This window comes from Oenanthe melanoleuca, chromosome 7, assembly GCF_029582105.1.
Source record: "Oenanthe melanoleuca isolate GR-GAL-2019-014 chromosome 7, OMel1.0, whole genome shotgun sequence".
Lineage (NCBI taxonomy): Eukaryota > Metazoa > Chordata > Aves > Passeriformes > Muscicapidae > Oenanthe > Oenanthe melanoleuca.
Window position 1 is genome coordinate 7,083,089 of NC_079341.1, and position 20,990 is coordinate 7,104,078.

At 37.7% G+C, this 20,990-nt stretch overlaps 1 protein-coding gene across 5 annotated transcripts in view; it reads left to right on the forward strand.

Moving 5' to 3' along the window:
* Positions 1–20,990, forward strand: part of GULP1 (GULP PTB domain containing engulfment adaptor 1) — a 135,927-nt gene that overhangs the window by 79,311 nt on the left and 35,626 nt on the right. For all 5 annotated transcript variants that reach the window (XM_056496500.1, XM_056496502.1, XM_056496503.1 and 2 more), the window contains one exon: positions 17,563–17,634. In XM_056496500.1, coding sequence (XP_056352475.1) covers positions 17,563–17,634 — 72 coding nt within the window. The remainder of the gene's footprint in view (positions 1–17,562; positions 17,635–20,990) is intronic.

The following is a 20,990-nucleotide window of genomic DNA, read 5'->3' on the forward strand; positions in this document are numbered from 1 at the left end:
CAGCTCCCTAGTGCTCACACAGCCTCTGGCCTAAAGCTTGCTTCACACTCACTTTGAAAGTTTTTATGTTGTCAGCTGCAGATTTGAGTCTTGATGTAGTAGTTTCAATTTGAAAGCTTAGAGTTAAATGAACAGTGCAAAAACGGAATTTAGTAATGGTCACACTTTATGATTGGAAGGTCGTTTCCAACCCAAATTATTCTGTGAGTCTGTAATAAAAGACCTCCCTTGGCAGTACCTAAAACTATTAGTCTTCACTGTAGGACAAGAAACAGTTTATTTAGATTTTCAACTATGTGAAATTTATTATTCCATGTATTTTTTATCATCAAATAATATTATTGTGGAAGCAGCATTTTGGACATGGGTCAAAGATCAAATGAGTCACTACAGTAGCAGGGTTCTAGGTGCAATTCTGTCTTTTCAATATCTACATTTTGCTATCATTAGAGTACAGTATTATCAAAGCCACATTTTTGTGGCATAAACTGCACTTCTACTGCGTTTTTTTCGCTATTGCTATACAAATTTTTTCTATCCAGTCAACATTTCAGCAGAATGATCATGACTGTCATTAAAAGTAATGAAAAAACGTCAAATAGCAAATTGTATGTAGCTTTCCCATGTCAGCAGAATTACAAGGCACTATTAAAAAGTATATTTAAGATATGTGGTGAAGTTAGATATAGCAAGATATTTCAAACAGAGCGCAAAAAAGTTGACATTTAGAAACTACTGCAGTAGAAGAAAAAAATGTACAAGTCATGAATTTTTCCACTTTATTATAATTAGAATTAATAACTTAATACCAATTAACTTAAATTACAGTACTGGAATGTCTTGCATGCGATCATAATTAATGGAAAAATTAGTATTGTGAAAATACCCAAATGAGATAGGAAAGCAGAAAATTGTAATTTTACAAGGGAATGCAAATTTGAACATCTTAGTTATTTCTGATATATTGCAGTCATTAAATTTGGGGCTCACTATACCAAAGATGAATAAACATGAAAATTAAATATAAAATATTTAAGTTCTGCAACAGGTACTCTCAAAAGACTTGGTTTTATTGTTCTTACTCTCCAGAAGAGGATCTCTTTCAAGAAATGAATCAAATTTATAAGCAATTCTCGTATTTCTTCCATTTGTGTATAGTCATGCAAGGCAGTTTAGTATAATGGATAATGCTTCATTTCTTTCTTTTTTCAGGAAAATGATCCAATAGGGCCTATTTCAATATTTGTGGTAGGTTCCAGTTAAAAAACAAAAAAATTGCAGAAGTTAATTTAATTGGGTGAGATAAAAAAAGTTGTCGTGTCTGTCAATACTTTATAAACTCCAGCTGAAGGGCAGACCAGTAGCTCTTTATCTGTCCTCCAGAGCTATTATCTTCTTTCAAGTTCTGCTTGTGATCCTTTGGGCTTTTCATAAGCTCCATTTTCCTTGAAATTTCTGAGTCCTGTGTGACATAACTTCAGTTATACCTATGAAACATTTGCAAGGCAAGTAAGTTATGGGAGCTGGGGTTTCTTGGCTGCAATCACAAATAGCTCATACCAATTAATGGCATTCAGCACAGGATCTGAGAAGTAATTGGAGTCCCTCTCTCAGTAATACAGTAAGATGTTCAAAATGTCATAAAACAGGATGGAGATAGAGCCCCTTGTCTACACTGAAGCTGATGTGTAATCTACCACAGCCCTAAAGTATTTCCCACCCTGAGCAAGTTTTAGATTTTATTTGCATCCCAGCAGTTTGTTTCTTTCACATAAATTGCCATCACATCTATTTATTTTGCACTCTGGCTGCTTAATTACAGTATTTTTCATCATCTCTGACTCTGAGGAGTCTAATTCCACTTCTCTCATCAGAGAAAAAAATATTTCTAAACAGCTTGAGAGCTTTAGATAATTTTTTTGGTAGAAAGTCCTAAAATCAGTTATTTCACACGTTGATATAATTTCTAACAATTATAATCTGGATTGAAAATAGAAACCTGCAAAATATTTAGCTCATAGTTAGACCTTGAAACACCATCAATTTTAGGAAGAGGGAATGTCCTATGTATCCTTGAATGTTGGAGTTGTCCCCTGGCTGTCCTGTATTTGTGTTAGGATTTGCATTGGGAATTGAAATGGAAGAATCTAGTGTAATACATGTTGGAACAAGCCTCTGGAGATGATCCAGTTGATTCCCATCTGAGAAATTATTTCAAAGCCAGGTGGAACAAAACAGAGCCTTATGCAATTGAGCTTTAAATGCCATTAAGGACAGAGATTCCAAGCCTCTTGGCAGCCAGTTCCAAGACACATTCCCTCCCATTCTGACTTTTTTCCTTATTTCTAGTTGTAGTTTTTTGTAGCTTGTGACTCTCAGCCATGCATACGCATCCATGTGCATACACCAGACTCATCAGCTTCAGGCTGAGCAAGTGCAACTCCATTTTTCCTGACCATCAACTTCCCTGTCATATTTCTCACCACTTTCAACCCCAGCTGAGGTCTGGCTTTTCTAAATTCATCCCTGCATGCCTAGAAAATATATCTGTATTCCTCCTGTGTTGCCTGTCCCATGTCCCCCTTCCATGCCCTCCCCTCTGTGCATCAGTGGCCTTCCCTGGTATTGCCTCAAAAGGGGTGAGCAATGAGTTGTAGAGACAGAAGTTGCAAAACTATTAGAAGCTTTGTAGCAGCTTTTACAATGTCGTTTTCCTGTTCTTCAGAGAAAGACTAAGTATTTGAGTATTAATCTTCTAAGTCTGTGATACTCAGTGTCATGAGTTCCTCAGCCTTGGATAAGAGCAGGCACTCACTAAGGAGAAGGGTGATCTGCCTGTTCAAGACAAATGATAAAAGCTCAGAGGTCTGTCCAGTCAGAATTAACAAAGCAAGAAAGAGTGTATAAAGACCTTGGGGTCAACAAGATTTACTCAACCCTCCATATCCCTCGCTGTTCCTCCTCTGTTGCTCATTTTTTTTCCCTTGCCTCTCCCTAAGCCTGCTTGAAGCTGCCAATTAGCCTCATTAGCATGTCCTCTGGGACTCCCTCTGCAGCTCTATATCCATGAGAGCTCTCAGCTGTGGGAATGGGAGGTTTCTGTAAGAAGACCTTTCAGCCTCTGCACTGTCAAGTACCAAGTGAATTGCATGTCTGACACTGGAATTAATAGGCTGTAGGGTTCAAACATCTGGATTATTGTCCTTGTGGGCTAGGTGGCCCACAGCTGTTTATAGATTTAAATTAAATCTGGCCTGCAGATGAATTACTCTTTCTTATCTCCCATATTTAATCTCAGCCTTTCTATAAACTATAAACAGAGCTTGTTTATAGAAAATAAGAGAATGGTACAAGATTTTTAACTGAAAATTCTACAAGGACATAAAATTTTAAAAACTAAACCGAGACTACAGGAGTCTGTCCAACAGCCAGGCTGTTCACCATTCAGAAAAAGTTTCACATATCCTGATCTCCATGAGGATTCATCCTCAATAAACCATCAGACAAACCACCAGCTGCAGTCTCTGACTTTATTAACTTTAATAAAATAGTAATGTACACTAGTCAGCTGTGGATCCTGGACTGAAATGATTATTTCTCTCAGAAATGCCTCCTTCAGATTAATCTGGCTCAGAAAGGATAAAACCTTTTAAAAAGCATTTTGAACTTTGAGCATTAAAATGTTAGATGTAACTTAATAGAGGAACTAATAATTTCTGGTTTATAACATGGCAGAGGAGGAATATTTGCATTAAGTAATTTGTATAGCTTTGCTGAAATGTTTTGCATTTTCACTAGGAATTATTATGTGCCACTAAGAGGGAGTGATGGGTTACATTGGTCTAAACCTTTTTTTTCTGTATTTTCATAACTAATATTCTCTTCATTCTGAATCTTCAAGGAAAATCAAACAAGGGCAGATCCTATTGCTTTACAAGTTGTTTTTCAATGTGTTGCTTTAGTATTACTGAAAATAAGGCAAATGTAGAAACAAGGATGTTCATTAGATCTTTGAAATGTGTGGAGCCAAGGGTTGCATTTGAAGGAAAAGATAACTTGAAGCATGAACTAGAAAAGTCCTTAAACCCTATCTTGTTCTACTTCTGTAGCTGCCAGTGCATCTGAGTAGGGAGAAATTAGGAGGACAAATAAGTAACTCAGCAAATCATGTTAGAGCTAAAAGACTAGGTGGGAGGGAAATCTTGTTTACCCACGAATACAGGTTTATTGTGGAAAAATCCATTCAAATCAGGAATGTATAGGTCATCTTAAGTCAGAATTTAGAGGCCGTATCCCAGCTTACACTTTATGAGGCCTTGAGGACCTGAAACCCTTACAGGCAATCACATTCTCAAAATGAAAAAGCATTCCCCAAAACTGCATGTGCATACTTAATGTTCAGAGTAATCTTAAATCTTTCAAATTAGATATGGGTTTGGGGGTTAATTTTTGGGGTTTGAAGAAAGGCAGGTGGGAAGGTGGGACCTCTTCACATGTGTTTTTTTAATCTTTGAAATCTGCTGAAGCACTCTGAGTGTGTGCTGTATGACAGAGCACTCTGGTAATTTTGTAGTGGTTTTAACTTTTTATTTGTGTTAGTGTTTGATGTGTATGAGGAAGAATAGGGTCGATGTTTTCTATTGATTTTCATCAGTAACACTCAGAGGTACTAACTGAAACTGTGCTGTGCCTTTCCAAGGGGTTACTGCAATTTATCACAGTTCATTAGATCATAAATTCTTTGAAGCTAAGGGCTATCTTTTTGATGTTTATACAGCCTCTAGAATAATGAGAGAGAGGCTGTAGGTGCTACCCTGATGCAAATAGTCATAGATCAAAGCTCAGAATAAGTAGGCAGCAGAAGACCTTGGACTTCTCTCATGAGCTTTCTTCTCAGTTGGGATAATTAAATGATAATGCAGATAAGAAATGGGTGACTTATTATCCTCATCTTAAAGATAAGGAACTGAGGTAATGCTGAAGGTTTTCCACATATCTGCCCCAAATCTCTGTTCTCAAATCAGGCTCCAAATTTTGAACTCTGCTTTCATGCCTTGAGCTCAAGATTAAGTCTTCTCAATACCTGCTCTCCTAGTGAAAAGGATTAGGTTGCTATTTAGGGAAGACTCCAAATCTTTATGTGAAGGATTTTTAAATACAGAATCAGAATTTACTGACTCTATGTTCACCTAATGATATGAGTATCACTATAATGATCTAGACTAGATTAATTTACCACATCAGCACCACATTGAGGTCCTTTATTAGAAAACATTTTTCTGAAGTGAAAGCCACTATTTTCATTGGATTTATTGCCATTTTAAAATAATTTACAGATTACTTTTTGTCTCAGTTACGTTCTCTTAAACAATTCATCCAAGAAGATGGTAGTCTCATCTGCTGGTAAATCTAAGGTCATGGTAATGGTGGTTTCATTTCATATCTGATGTTGTCAGCTTGAAATGTTTGTGTTTTGCTAAAATAATCAGTCTAATAAAAAAATTCAGTTTTAGAATTTGTGCTGTTCAGCAGGAAGAATGTTTCCTGTGTTTCAGTAGTGCTCTGCACATTTGTTAAATAACAAAAAAAAACAGTTATTTGTGTTCCAAATATTTTTTTAAGATATATTACTCTCATCCTAGCCAGATTTTGAAAAAAACATTTATGGATATTCTTCAAGTGCCTGAAGGCCAGGCGTTATGGTGATCATATCTGTTTTATAGCTGTCTTTTATGAGAGATTCTATAAAGAAGGGAGTTTCCTCTAAAAGACAGATTAACAAGAAAGAATATAGACAGGCTCATAAAAAACAAATCATCACAGAGGAGACACTTCCAATTCCCTGAAGGAAGAGTGAAGGATCCAGTACAGCTAAAGCAATGTAAGAAGTGCTTTTCTTGTTGAGGCCCATTGCCTGAGTTGTACTTGCTTCCAGAATCTGTGATGCAATTGAAGAAGAGGGATTTAGGGTAGTGTTTGTGTTCTGTGCAGCAGCACGTTCACAGACCATGAGGCAGAGGTATGGTAAGGGTTCATTCCCAGCCTTGGAAAGGAAGATTTCCAACATCTTTGTGTTGAATGCAATTCCCAAAAATCCTTGAACAGCTTACTTTGTGCTATGGTCATGAACCCATAGTAGGTGAAAATGCTGTTGAACTGCTGTGGTTGAGGAGCCATTTCTTCTCCTTCCCCTGCTCTTCATTTGCTTTTTCAGTTTGCCTGTCAGCTGTACTGTCTTGTTGCTATTGTTTCTTTTCAGTCCAAATAATCAAAGCACCCAGAACCAGTGCAGGTTGCCCTGTCCTTTTTCTTTTAAGATACCCACTTAAAGCTATTTTGTCAGAACTTTAAAAATGTTGTAATTTTAAGGGTGTGGCTACTGCTCTGCTTTGTTCCATCTGTATTTATCTGCTGCGTGGACCTTCACTCTCTGCATCATTAGTTCCTTCCACATGTAACTAATTCAATTTTGATTTGGTTATTCCAGTCGAATATTCTCTGAAAATTTCTGATAGTGTTCTGTGAATGTAGCAACTGAGAAAGACATGTGTATGTGTCATTTGTGTAAAATTACTGACACATTCAAAGAAGTAAATGGAGCTTAGGAAGTAGTTTCCAGGAGCAAAGTAAACAAACTCCTTTTTAATTACACAGACATTTTCTTGTCCACTTTTATCAAAATGCTGATATTACTTTCTCTGAATATAGCATTTAATTTAGCATATTCATGTAGATTATCCATGTGATTGTGAATTACACTTTGCATACTGACTCAACATATTTTCCCACTGAAGTTGCATTACTATAAAAACATTAGGCTTATTCTTCCTTTAAAAATTAAGTGGTTCTCAGTATAGGAAATCTGCAGTTTAGGAAAAAAAAAAAAAAACCAAAACAACCAACCAATGAAAAAACAATAAAGTTTCACACTTTGTGTTCCTGTCCTTTAATACTCCTCAGCACCTGTCCCTGTCCCGTGGTATCTATTATCTTGCCCACATAATTATTTACTATACACAAAGTGGTTATGATACTAGATTTTAAAGAGCAGATGATCTTCTCTGTTAAGGATAGCTTTAAAAAAAGAAATTCAGACTGTTCAAATATTTGGATTCCTTGAAAAGCCTACCAAAAATATTATATTTCCAAACTGCTAAAGCATTAGCTGCACACATTCATGGCTCTTTCTTCAGAATAGCTCTTTTCTGGTGTGCTGCTTGTCCTCTGTTTGACAGCACATTGATTCTCTGAATCAAGAATTAAATCAGGAGTCATTTATTCTAATTATGGTGCAGAAAGCCTCGCAGTATTAAAAGTCCTGATGCAGAAGCAATGCAGTGTCCTTAAAATAGGCCATTTCTTATTTCACATTTAGCTGGAAAAGGTCTTTAATAAACTGAAAGTCAGGGACAATAGTTATTTGTTCCTATTACTGAGGCTATTTGTGTTGGAATGAGGATTTTGTTCCCAACTGTGACTTCTGTTTTTTGTCCCACAGGGAATTCCTGTTTCTGTGTTTATAATGTCATTGCATGTTGCCATGGCAAAAGTGTGATAGTACAAGTTCAGTATTATGTTAGTCAAGGACAAGGGAGGTAGAAATTAGATCAAAATAAACTTTAACCACAAAATGGGAAATGTCTGTGGAATTTCATCTCTGCTTTTATAAGATACTATTAGTGCTTTCTGGTACAAAAGAATGACCTCAATACTTTTAAATTGGTATTTATTAACATATATATTCTCTATATATTTTATATAAATCCATCATAATTTCTTCTAGAACCCCTAGAGTTTATTTACATTTAGCAGAGGAAGGCTGTAAGAGTTTTGTGTCCAGCTTCTGAATGCTCAGAATTGCACAATCCCACCTTGAACTGGCACATGGAAACTCCTGGCTGGTCTTGTACATGTTGTTATGAAAGAAAGAATCTGAAGCCTTTGCTCAGAGCCCTTCCTAACAATGAACTCATCTGGGAAACATCTCTTGGAAGGAGCAGCTGCTCTCAGTGGCGTCTTGTTTGCTCCCCTGGCTCAGAGGTGCACCCCAAAAGTTCTGAGTGCATCAAAATGCTTCACCTTATTGGTAGAGCAGAGAGGCTTTGGCAATTTTCTGAATTAAGATAGCTTTTGTCATCAAATACTTGATGGCATATCTTGATTCTTCATAAGGGCTTTTTGTCTCGGTTTAGTGTCCACTCTTTTTTGGGGAGCTAGATCTAATATTTCTAACAGTAAAAAAAGTCAGCAGGACAGATGGAGCTTAACAGAGTTCCAGCTTCAGCTTGCTGTATTTTATTTAAAAAAAAAAAAAAAGAAGAGATGGATTCAGGATGCTGATCTAGAGCCAACCACTAGGTGCTGCATTCAAAGGAACAGTGGAGTTATGAAAACCAAGGTGTTAATTCAGCAGGGCCAAATTGTCAAACCAGGACAACAGCTGTGGACAGATTATGCTGGGTTTTCCAGTTGCTGTAAGAATACCAGGACTTGGTATCTTCATCTTGCTTTTCCTTTAATATAGCATTTACTGGAGAGGTTTCTGTTTTTTGAGGGGCCAGTGGATGTGGAAAACTATCTTTTTCACTTGGAAATGCTGAAGAAGATGATCTTCAACCTCAGCTTGGGTAGATTAGTGGTTTTGCATAAGTAGTAACAATTAAAGGTTTTCTCATACAGCAGTGCAGTGAAGTTCCTACTGAATGGCCAGGGTTGCAGGCTGCCATGTGAAAGGGTTGAAGGGGAAGTGAAGCAAAGTGGCCTCTGTGTTCTGAAGTTTCTAACACTACATTTCACATCTGTACAAAGAATGTAGGAGTAGTTGCAATTTGTGAGTCTTATGTTTAAGATAAATTAAATTGTCCCATTGGCATCTATTCATGGAAGAAGAAAAAAAGCAGCAAATGGTATCAAACCTGTTACATTAAGATATTTTCAAATATATAGGACTCAGTGAAAAGCAGTGTTTGAGTACATTTAAGGGCCTGCCTTGACTTTATAATTATGAAGAAATGATGCTTGAGTTAACTTGAGTTGCTGTGGTGCAGAGCTAAGTCTGTCTAATTATGAGCTTGTAAAGCTGAAAAATATGTCCACTCTGTTATTATTTACTTCTGAAGCTGAAAATTTGATGTATAAAACAGTGATTATGAATTATTTTTAGATGTCTTTCTTCAGTGAAGGTAACTTAAATACTTTTTTTACTGGAAACAATCCAGTCAGGGATATAAATTTTCAAAATTGAGGCATTCAAGCAGTGTGATGTGTCTTCAGTGAATATCAGAGGCTTTTCACATTTGAATAGCCCTTCTAAAAGAAGTGTCCAGTTTGATAATTAGGTCTGTTTTTCCTATCTTGATGGTTTTTGTGCCTACCTTCACTGAATATTGATTCAACAATGAAAATTCTTACAGAACCAAAGATAGGCTGTATTTTAAGACTGACCAATCAGTTTAGAGCTGCCAGTTCTTAGTTTTTTGCAATCACAAACTAAATGGAATCTAAACAAACATGAGAGTAGCAACAGAGGGTCAGCAGGAGCTGGCAAGGATGTTATTGAGCATCTGTGGCTGAATAGCTCAGTCATTTTCTACACAGGTCAGAAGCAATTCAGGCCATGTGTAGGGTCAAGGTGGTTCTCCTTAGTCAATACTATGCCCATTTGATGGGTTTTCTCCTGGTAGTTATCCTTAAGCTTTCAGGCAGTATCCAGCTGTGCTACAGGAGGCTCTGCAGTTGATGAGTAGTGGCAGAGAAACATAAGACAGTGATTTGATGCTAGTGTTTGGTGTAAGTGTCAGTAGTGTGTGGATTGAAGTAAAAGAGCTGTAAGAACTTGAGGATGGTGCCCTTTGGGTTTGTCAGCCGTATCCTGCTGCAGTAAAAGGATCTGACAGTTTCTCCTACCAAAAAAACCCTGGTCTTTTAACATGTGTATAAAGCCAGAACTGGAAATACAGAGTAAGTTCAAATTTCAGCACAGTAGATAAATTTTGGAAATGTGCCATTCTTTAATTTACTCCTTCATTTTGTCCAGCCTCTGAGCACAGGATTCTTGCATGTGAAGGTTAAAGAACATTGTAACACGCTTGAGGAAAGAATGCTGTCAAAAGAACCTGTGTGACCCAGTCACAGCCAGGGAGTATATGATGAGAAATTATGTTTTCCAGTGATGAATTTGCTCTCACTGCCATTTTCTCCTGCCCTTGTTTATTACATGCCAAATGTTATCCTTGGTTTTATTTATCAGCTATGGGAAGTGAACCTGGGATTAAAAGGAAAACAGGCCTTCAGCTTGATATACTATTAGTATTAGCATCATGCCATTTATGCACTGACTAAGTGTGGCCTTTTTAAGCCTTTTTCCCACACATCAAAGTTTTTAAAGAATTTTCTAGAAGTGACTTGATCTTGCTGGCTTTTTTTGCTCCAAACTGGATTACCCTCAAGATGTATTCCTGTTATCCTCCTGCTGCTGCCTCCTCACTCAGAGCTGGAGTGAACAGCCAGCTCCAGCTAACAAGGGAGTGGAGCAGAGCCAGGGAAATGTTCTCATCAGTGCCTGAGGTGGCTGGGAGTCAGTCTGGGGTAGCTGTGCTGCTCTCAGCCTGTGCCTGTAGCCTGGGTGGCTGGTGTGTGCAGTGGGAGGTCAGGGTCCACCACCCCCAGTGCTTCTCTGATCTTCAGGCTCAGTCTGACAGCTCTTCAGGGCACAGTTCAGTTTGAGATGTGCTTCTGAAGTGCTGGGGAGATTGATGGACTGAAGAAGTGCTGGCTTTTTTCTCTTGTACAACTGGTGTTTTCTGTAGTGACAGTCTTGACAAGATACATGTGTTACCTTTCCTACTTGCTTTCTGTATTCCAGCCTGCTCTTATCTCCCTTGTGTTGGTACTAGCTGTATTAGCATTATTTTATCTTTAGAATTAGATGGTTTAAGGCAGAGCATAGCTTTGATAGCTGTGTTGCAATCAGATTTGATTTCTTATTTTATCCTTGTTGATGGCCCCCTCAGTACCTGACCACACTGGAGAGGATTTAAGTTCTGATCATTTACCAAGTGTGTCCTAAAGTCTTCTGAAGTTCTGCTTACAAACAATCTGGTTTTGGTAATACTAACATATATTCCTGTTGTGGGACTTGAGGAGGAATGTGACTTCGTGTAATTATTCCATTCTTTGGCCTTTAGGATTACACCAAGCTGAATTCAGCTGATTTAGCCCACATCAGATTCTTCCAGTCAGCATCTCAATATTTTCTCTTCTTACCCTATCTGAACATGTGTTAGAAGGAAGTGTAGGCAGGGTTAGGGCTGCCACATGTCCTCAGTTTCTCAGGTGTCTTTGTCAGAATATTTCTAGGGGTTCCTGTTTCCAGACATTTGGGCAGGAGCCACATCCAGGTAAGGTGCACTACTCCAGGGAAATGTCTGTTGTCTCTGTCAGCTGTTCAAAGATAGGTCCAGCTTGAGTTATCTAATAATGTTCTTTATTTCTGATTAATAGATGCAGACTGAAAGACTGAAATTACTCTTGTACATTTGATGGTGGGGAGCTCTTAATTAATGCACTTGTGGAGAATAGAAGAAAGTATAAATTAAGCTAGTGGGGCTGTTTGAACCTAATTATTTTATGATCCTTTCCATAATGCTCTCTTTTTTTCTCCCCATTATTTCAATAACTTAATCAATAGCTTTTTCTTTCTTCATATTTTAATTACTGTAAATATTTTGTATTGATGGATAAAATACCTATAGATAACTTTTTTTTTAATATGTTTTTAATTGTGAATTCATCTTTCTTCTTTGCCAATGGTACTTGAACACTCCCTCAAAAATACCTAGAATTTCTTTCCTGTGTCAGGGCCACCATTTGTGCAGAACATTAGATGTCAGACAAGCAGGGGATATTCAGGGAATGTGCTGATGTCTGTGCCACTTTGCTGCCTCATACTCCTATGTGGTGAGTTGGATTTCTGCTCTCATTTGAGTGGCAGTCATGCCTGCGAATTGTTTTTAAGGTGGCACTAGGAAGGCCCTCTCCAAAGGGGAAAAATCAAAACATTTATGTGCTCTGGCAAAAACGTGTATTTATAGAGAATCAAGGAAGCTGCTGCAGGTGAGAAACTGAACTGTGGGGTGGGAAAAGACAAGGAAACCAAAATACACAGTATTGTTTGTTTCATGGTCCCTGTTGTCCTTCTGCTGTTTGAGTGATGGAGAAGGCTCATATGTGAAAGGCTGAACAAAAAGTCTGCCTGGGCTTATGGAGTGGTTAACAGCTTAGACATTTGTTCAAAACTGGTCCCACTTCTCTTTCATTCTTGTTTTATACACAGTTGTTCTGATGTTCTCACAATGTGGATACATTTGTCTTCCTTTCTTCAGTAAATCAGCATCCCTGTAGAACTGAGGAGGTAGAAGGAGCTAATTTGTCAAAAGCTGGCAGCAGGTATCCAGTAATTTTGCAAGGCTTTTTTCTCTTTCTTTATTGTTTGAGTTTGGTAAGTACTCTTTTCATATAATGGCATTTAAGTCTGCATGAAAGAACCTTTAATGTTCAGGAATTTCAGAGTAAAAAAGAAATGAAATGTGGCACTGTAAAAGACTGGGGGTTTTTTTAACATTGAAATGTGATGACAAAGGAAAACAGATGTTGTTTTATTATTAAAATATCCTACACTGCTCTCTACTGGAAGAGTGGCAGTCTACATTAAATATTCAGAAGTACGCCTAAAACTATTTCCTAATCAGGAGTCAAGTTTATTAATTTTTTTTTTTTACCTCTGGTAAAGCTAACTTTTCCTAAGCATGGATAGAGGCTTTTTTCCCCCCTAAGTTTTGAAGAAAAGCACCTGAAAGTGCTTTGCATGTAAAGCCAATAAAATGTTGAGGGTCAAAATCTAAGCTGCCAGGGGAAGAATTACTGGAGAGTTTCTTGCTCCATGTCAGGGGAAAAAAGTGCACTGCTAACCTTAAGGATTCACCTGGCCTTACTAAGACCTAAGATTTTGGGCACATCAGAACAGCAGCAGACTTGTCAGAATGTAAGGGTTTCTGGATACCTGAAGTTGTCTTAAATTTGAATTGACTTTTTATTGAGCAAGCAAAGTAAAAGATTTACCTTTATATAGGTTCTCCAGCCAAAACTTCACAATGGAATTAGACCAAAATAGTCTTGTTCATGTTAATGCATTGGGAAATGTCACCTATGTTCTGACAACAATATTCCCCACAGAGGGTCTGTCTGACAGCTTGTTGTGTAAGACAGCCCTCCTGGCTGTTACAGGGCTGAATTTTTTCTCAGCTGCTGTCAGTGCTACAACCTTTGTTGATTTAATATGTTGAAATAGTGTCTGTTAATTCTTTTCAGCTGCATTATCTTGCAAATCTTTGCCTGTGGAGTGAACACATCTGGTTGTCTGCTGATATTAGGTTAGAGACAGTTTGATCTGAGGTGTTTCTCTTGTTTGTGGCTGGCCAACAGCTCACTTCATGACAAACATCAGTGTACATTAAAGGAACACTTAAGTGGTTCTGACTGATAGGATCTGTTGGCCTCATAAGAGTTATTTCTGATTGCAGACAGCTGCAATTGAAATGAGAATTAGTAATATATTAGAAAAATAACTGCTCGTCGGTTTTGTAGGGAATATGTTTGGAAGAATGGCAGACTGCAGTGAACCATGTGTGGTAAAGAACATTGCTTTAGCTTGCTATGCCATCTTCCAACTTTTTAAAGTATGCAATGAAAATTCAGTATGATCATGAACTTATTCTTAATACTAAATAACACATAAATATTTGAATCTAGTGGCATGCCTAAATTAAGTATTGTCTCTTTGAATAGGCATATTATGCATGGAGTACACCAACCTCAAGAATAATCTTTTTGCTAGTTGCAGACAGTAAATAGATGTAGCAGTCATGTGTAAACATTTTTCAGCTGTATTACCTATTTGTACACATTACTTATGTAAAGAACACTTAAGCATTTAATGGGTTTATTAGTTTGCATTTGGGATTAATAGTGAATGATCTGGAGGGAAACTGTTATTTTCTGATTCCTTCTTCTGCAGTGAAGCATAGGAGTTGTGTTAGCTTGATTCTCAGGAACCACTAAGGTTTCATATGCTGGTTGTTCTGCATGAGTCAAGTTGAAGAAGGGAGCCTCAAATGCCAAAATCATAAACTGACCTGCCAAGCTCCCATCTAAAACTCTGGATCATTGCTGCTTCCTAAAGGAGCCTGGGCTTGAAAAGTGAAGTTTCACATTTGCACCATTTGCTTTGAAATTTTTGTTGCAGAGACTCATCCATGCTGAATAATTGTATCATTCATGCCACAACTGGCCAACTTCCTGATATAACAAATATTTGTTCTGTGTTTGTGAGAGATTTGGTGAAAAAAAATCTGCTGGAAAGACTGTGGTGAAATGGCCACCTCCCCATTTCCTGAGGGTGGTGGGTTAGCTGTTAGTGGCTCCCTAGAATCCCTGGTGGCAGCGTGTCCTCTGTGCCAGGGATTGTACAAACAGCACGGTGACCTTGGCAGCTGAAGCCCCAGCTCTGCAAACACATCTGTTTGCTTGGCTTAGCTATCATGACTAATGCCACAGTAATTGGTACCTAATATTAAACAGAAAGTGATGATAGATGAGATGGAAAAGGTACAGAACAAATGAAAAAGCAAGCAATAAAAACCTCCCCTTAAAACATTAGCTGTTTGTTAAGCCTTTATTGCATAGTCATTCTTTTGTAACAAACCTGTCTTGGTCTGAAATTCTGTCTATATGTTTCCCCAAACAGAGCAGTAAAATTAATACAAATGTTCAGAATATCTCCCTTTAATTGCTAGTTTTCTTTTTATTACTCTTACCCAGAAATTAAGAAGGGAGGTCAAGCATGAAATGTGTAAGCAATTTGAAAACATCTGAATTTTTAAAAAGTACTATTGCAATTAAGAGTTAGAAATAGATACAAACAGTGCAATCCATAGTATAGCCTTGAAATTTTTCTTGGTATTAGTACTTAAGGTACAAATTTTCTTTGCATATCTGGATTAAATATCTATATTTTCCTATGCTTAATAGTTTGTTATGCACAAGCTTGAATTCCACATTCAGTTCAAAACTGCTGAGAGCAATAGAAATTGCAGTAGGGATGCTTAATGTCAAAACCAACACTCATCTGGAAGAGAGTCAATGGCTTATGGAATTCTGGTGGGTTATGTTCCATAAATGCTGATATAAGGCTCATGGTGTTTCTGTATTCTCTGAGTCTTGGTTGTTTATTTCTTTTGTAACTTATTGAGCAAACACAATGAGTTTTTCTTCAGGTTTTGTCAGTCTTTTAAAGTGCTTTCAGCAGTTTATCTTTCTGTTTAGAAATCTACTTCTCCCTCCCCTCTATGATCATAAATGGTAATTTCTGGTTTGGGGAACATTACTATAAGCTTTAAAATTCAGTGACATTTAACAGACTCCCCAGCTGTGGCAGAAGCTTAATTTGATACTTACATTTTCTGAGGCAGTAATGTGAATTAGCATGAGGTACAAGCCTCTGGGAAAACTGTACTTGTGGAAGGTACTGTTTGTGGAAAGATTGGTCTGCTGCTGGGATTTACTGTGTACAGCAAAGATACCTTCATTCTTCTTGGACTGTGAAGCAGAGAAGAGAGCTGGGATGAGAGTTATGGGGAAATGACTCTTTCTAAGCTCTATCAGGGCTCTGTCATGTGGATGGAAGTGATTAAATAGAAGATGTAGGGCAGCTCTGTGCCCTTCTGGAGAAGCTGCAGGCAAGGCAGCATAACCTGGAGCATCTCATTGTGTACATGACCCAGTTCCACCTAAGGCTTGGCCCTAAATCTATGTTTAGAATACTGGGCTGCTTACACTGGTACTGCCAGTTTGAAAACAGCACCAGGATTAGGAAACAACCATGGATGAGGCATCTGTCTCAGCTGGCAGCTTCTCCATGGGCAGCAGTGACCTGTGCTCTGCTCATTGAGCCTTGTCCACACCTGCAGCTCTTGTTTGCTGTGTTTCTGCAGGATTCCTGCTCTGTGTGTCACGTACTTTGAGCTGCTCACAAACTTAGAGCAATTATACTTCTGCCCCCTGTGTTCTGCCAGGTGTGGTGCATATAAGTACGCTTGTGTGCAGACATCTGGTAGTGCTGGTGTTTCTACCCTCCTCTTAGATTCTCATCTGATCTTACCTACTATATTCACTCATCTTTCCCTTCCTGTCTCTGGCACATGCAATGTCCATCATGTCCAAGAATCATTCTTCCTTCTCTACATGCATTTTGTGCATCTGTCACTTTTCCAGGCAAGATCATCCCCTCAGTCTAAATTCATCAGAGATGTTGCATGAAAAACATCAAATCAGTAGTAGAGCCTTCTGCTCTGTGATTCCAAACCCTGGTCTCCTGGCTGGAGAATTGTAATAGTAGAGAATGTTGCCAGTAGATGTGTGGTGTTTTGATTTTACACACCATTGTTTTCAGGGTGCACACTGTATTTCAGGGGCAGTAGCAAATGTCTAGTGAGGGTTCATTACTGGGAGCTTCACAGTTTCTTTGCAGGACTACCTTGAGTGCACTGACTACACTAAACATGTTTGGAAGGTTTAATAGAACTAAACACTTCAGAGTTAATCTGTTTAAACTGTCTGTATCTTGGCAAATTTAAATTCCTTTTGAAATGGCTAGGACTTAAAAATTGTACATGTGTCTGTGTGTCATAGTACACAGAAAACTGTATTTTGGAAACAAGGGAGGGTTTTTTTTCCTAGCATTATTTCAGGATATACATGTACATGGTGTGACTTTACTTCAGTCTGAAAATTGGACCATAGAAAATCAATTAGTGTGTTTCAGGCAGGATTGTCATACCTTTTCTAACAGTGCAGTAAAGGCAAGTGTAACTGTACAGAAAATAAAAGCATTTCAGTGTAAAAATAAATAAGGTCCCTATGCAATATTGTGCTTTATATATTAAAAGACATATGTTTGGTTTTTGTTAGAACGTTACTTGGTAAAAATATTAATTATAATAGAAACTACTTGAATATGACTCTTGTTTTCTTAAGCTGGACCCGAGTTCCTTTAAATCCATGATGCTACTATACCAAGTAGCTCTGAGAGCTAAATCATTTCTTTTCATGTATCTTACATCTTTTATCAATGTTTTAGTGACATAGTCCAAATGATTGGCTTGTGTCAATTCATGGGAACTATCTTCTATCTGTATTTTGTATGAATTTTTCCATTGTTTTCTAAAAGAGTTATTACCGAAGTGGTAATTTCTTTGTGGAAAAAGGTACTTGAACCTCTAATTTACAGATTTGTATAGGATGCTTTTTTAAACTCAATTTTGATAATGCTAATATTAGTACAGAATTTAATTATTGTTTTCCTTATTAGAGATAGCTATGTAAAGGTTTTTTATTTATCAATTACTGAAACAATTGCCTTTCCAAAATGCTGTTTGAAAATAATTGGAAAATAAGATTACTCAAGTTGATTAGGCTTTTAAATGCATAACTTGCTCATCTTTTCAGTTTCTAGGCAGTACAGAAGTGGAGCAGCCCAAAGGCACAGAAGTTGTAAGAGATGCTGTTAGAAAATTAAAGGTAAGGATTTTTAATGAAATCCAAATGGAATGTACTCTTAACCTCTTTTCACTTAGGCTTTCTAGGTGAATTCAGTGACTCTACAAGTAACTGCTTTTACTAATCTATTTAGTGTGTAGGCTCTTCTTTATTATGTCTATATGGTCAGGTGTTCTGCTATGTACAATATTTAGTTGTCTTACAGTTTATGCAATTATTCAGAAATATTTACAAAGCTAATGTACTTCAATGGGTAGTGCTTCTTTTTTGTGTTTCTTTAGGGCTTCTTGAGGTAGCAAGAATTTGTTTCAGCTGCCATCCCCACCTGTGGCTGAGAAAATCAGACTTTTGCAATTTCCTCTTGGTTACAAGGGACTTGGTGGACAACTAAAAATAACCAAGTGCAATGACTTGTTGAGGGTTGTTTTCAGTTAATGTGGCTTTGCCCTGCCTGCTGAGAGAGAGCTGATGAGCTCAGAGCTCTTCAGACACTGAGCTGAGGCAGAGAATGCTGATTGTTCCAGTCCACTCCACTTCCTTGTTCCTGTGGAATTGCACTGTTTCATGCTTAGCTGCTCTGGGCTATTGGCTCTTCAGTTTATTTAGATGTAGAAATCTTTCTCCCTACTGCTGCATTTTTCATAACCTTTTCACAGGCTTTTCATTATTCATTTAAACAAGTTCCTTGGAAATGGGCAGGAAAAGGGAGTCAGTATTGAAAAAATTGTGTTCTTACCATACTAAAGAAATGCAGAAAGGAAACGTGAGGTTACTCATGTAGCTCAGCTTTTAAGGCTCAGTTTTCCCTTGAGAAAGCCATCTTTATGAGATGGATCAGTAGCCTTACTAAGGTATTGAAACACATTCTTTGCTCTTGTTTTCACTCCACCAAAATAGTACAGCTGCCTTTAAAAATTCATTTAGTTGATTCTTAGAGTGTTTTGTGCCAAGAAGACTTTATTGTGCTGCAGTTAGTGAGAATCATTATTGCCTAGATGTTTTCAAATGTTTTAGGCAAAGTTTTGAGCCTTTTTTAAGCATTGCGGTGTTCTATCAGTGGAAACAAAATGTTTGGGTTTGTGCATCTTGTGTAGTTTGTCTTTATAAAATTCCAGTACCCCTAGCAATGTTAGTTCTGTGCAGAAATCTGTCACAGTGATATCTTGCTGTGGAGCAGCTTTGCTTCTGTTGTAGTGGTGTTTATTGGACTCCTGTGTAAACCAAATGCTGAGTGTCTCTGTCTCACTGGTGGAACCCCAGGCTGGCCTGGGCTCACACTGATCACTGGAGGAGGCTTTGGGTGGGTTGAGTTCTGTGATTTCACACATGGAAATAGTTTCCTCTGAGAGTGGGTCCAAAAAGGATTTCAAAATAACTGCTCTCAGAAGTGTGGGCAGAGCCAGAAATGTTGTGTACGTGTTTATGGTGTCACTGGAGTGTGTAGATACCTGCTCTAACTTTCTACACACATTCCCTAAGTAAACCAACTTGGACATAAAAGTCTGAATAGTTGCTGCCAGAATTATATTATTTTTTCAAGTTTGGGATTTTGGAGCTTAGATATCAAGTATTGCATGTGATCTTACATAATCACAATTTTATTAGAGAACTTCCAAAGTAAATAAAGATGGATTTCAGAAGGACTTGAAAAATCTTGGAACAGAATTCAGAGAGCAATGAAAACACTTTTATGTGTGAAACAATCCCCAATTAATTGACTACTCATTTGAAGACTGACTTACATTGTGCATCTGTAGTCTTTGAAGAGAAGCCTGGAGGTACTGGATTTTTTTTTCCCTAAGCACATGTTTGTAGCTTGTTTTTAGAAAATGCTAATTGAAAATTTTTAAGCAATTAAAACAGCTTGAAAAACTAATGTCATAGTGAAAGAACTATTGAAGAAATATAAAGTGGTTTGGGGGTAGTAGACTTTTTAGAAGACCATGTAGCTTCTGATGCCATATTTATATTTTTAAATTATCTGGATTTGCTTTTAATTGTAATGTTCTTAATCATAATTTGGTTTTGATTAAAATTAATAGCTAGCAGAAAAATAACTGACACTTTGCTAATGTTTAGAGCTATTTTTACAAGTGACATGCATCACTCTAATAAGCTTGTGAAGTCACGTGCTTCCAGTGATATACAGACCATGAAACACAGCCACCAGAAAGCATTTTTCTTTAAGCCCTCATGTCACCAAACTGTCAGAGTCAAGATTTGATATACAACTGTTTACTTCTCTACATCAAAAGCCCTTAACTCAGCACAAAGATTTGGGTTGCCCAGCACAGAAACTGCAGCTGCCATTCCACAAACTGATTTTTCCCAGCAGATGGAGCTGATGTTCTACAGAAACATAAAATATTTTGGACAAACTTTTTTTTGAGGCTTTGTTCTACTTTTATCCCAAATACGACTTTTATATTTGCTTGACAGTTTTTCTGGGACAGTTGCAATTAGAAGATAGTTTTCTTCAAGCAACTATGATTAATTTTTCTGGAGGATTCTCCAATGGTTTTATCTAGGTGGGATTTCCCCTTGTGTTTTCCAAGTGCTTGGAGCTTTACTGCAGGAGAAAGAAGAAACTTGAACACTCGTGTTTTACAATGTGTTTATTTATTTGTAAGATAAGGTGAGCTATTATAATAATTTTATTAAAAAAACATGTTTTCCTTCAAGTTTTCACTTATTTCTTGAATGAACAAAAAGTAAAGCACGTGGAACCCAGATGCTGTATCCAAACATGCCTATGGTACTTAAATATCTATATGGTGTCACATCACACTTTATTAAGTGAAATTATTACTTTCCTTGATTAATGGAGTTTGTAATTTCTCGACCAGACTGTAAGAACTAATTTGATCCTCCTTATCAAGTGTCAGAAGGGTTGTGAGATGTGGGAACAGGTAGAAAGAGCAGCCTGATAGATGGAAGGAGCAGAGCAGTGGTAAGAGAGCTGCAGAGGGGAATGTTATGGAGAAACCAGAATAAACACCTGAGGTTTGGGCTGTTTCTTCTACAGTCTTCCAAGGGATGTTTTTGTCAGGGCCAAACTAAGGCTGCTCACTTACCCAGCTTTCAATTCATTATCTTGTAAGTGGAGATGACCAGACAAAATGCAAATAGAATGAATCACTTTGAAACAACTTGAAATTTTCATCATGTTCTTGACCTCTAAGGATACACAAAGTGAAGAGCGCTCGTTCACACGCTTCCACACATGCAGAGATGCTGTCCTGCTGCTGCCCTTAAAGGACCATCCCTGGATATTGTTCTGAGCTCCCTTCTGTGTTAAAGCTCAGTTTCATTTGTTCTTGAAAGGACAGAGGAGGGTGGAGTACAGAGAAGCTTTTACTGTTGAGGTAAAGAGATTT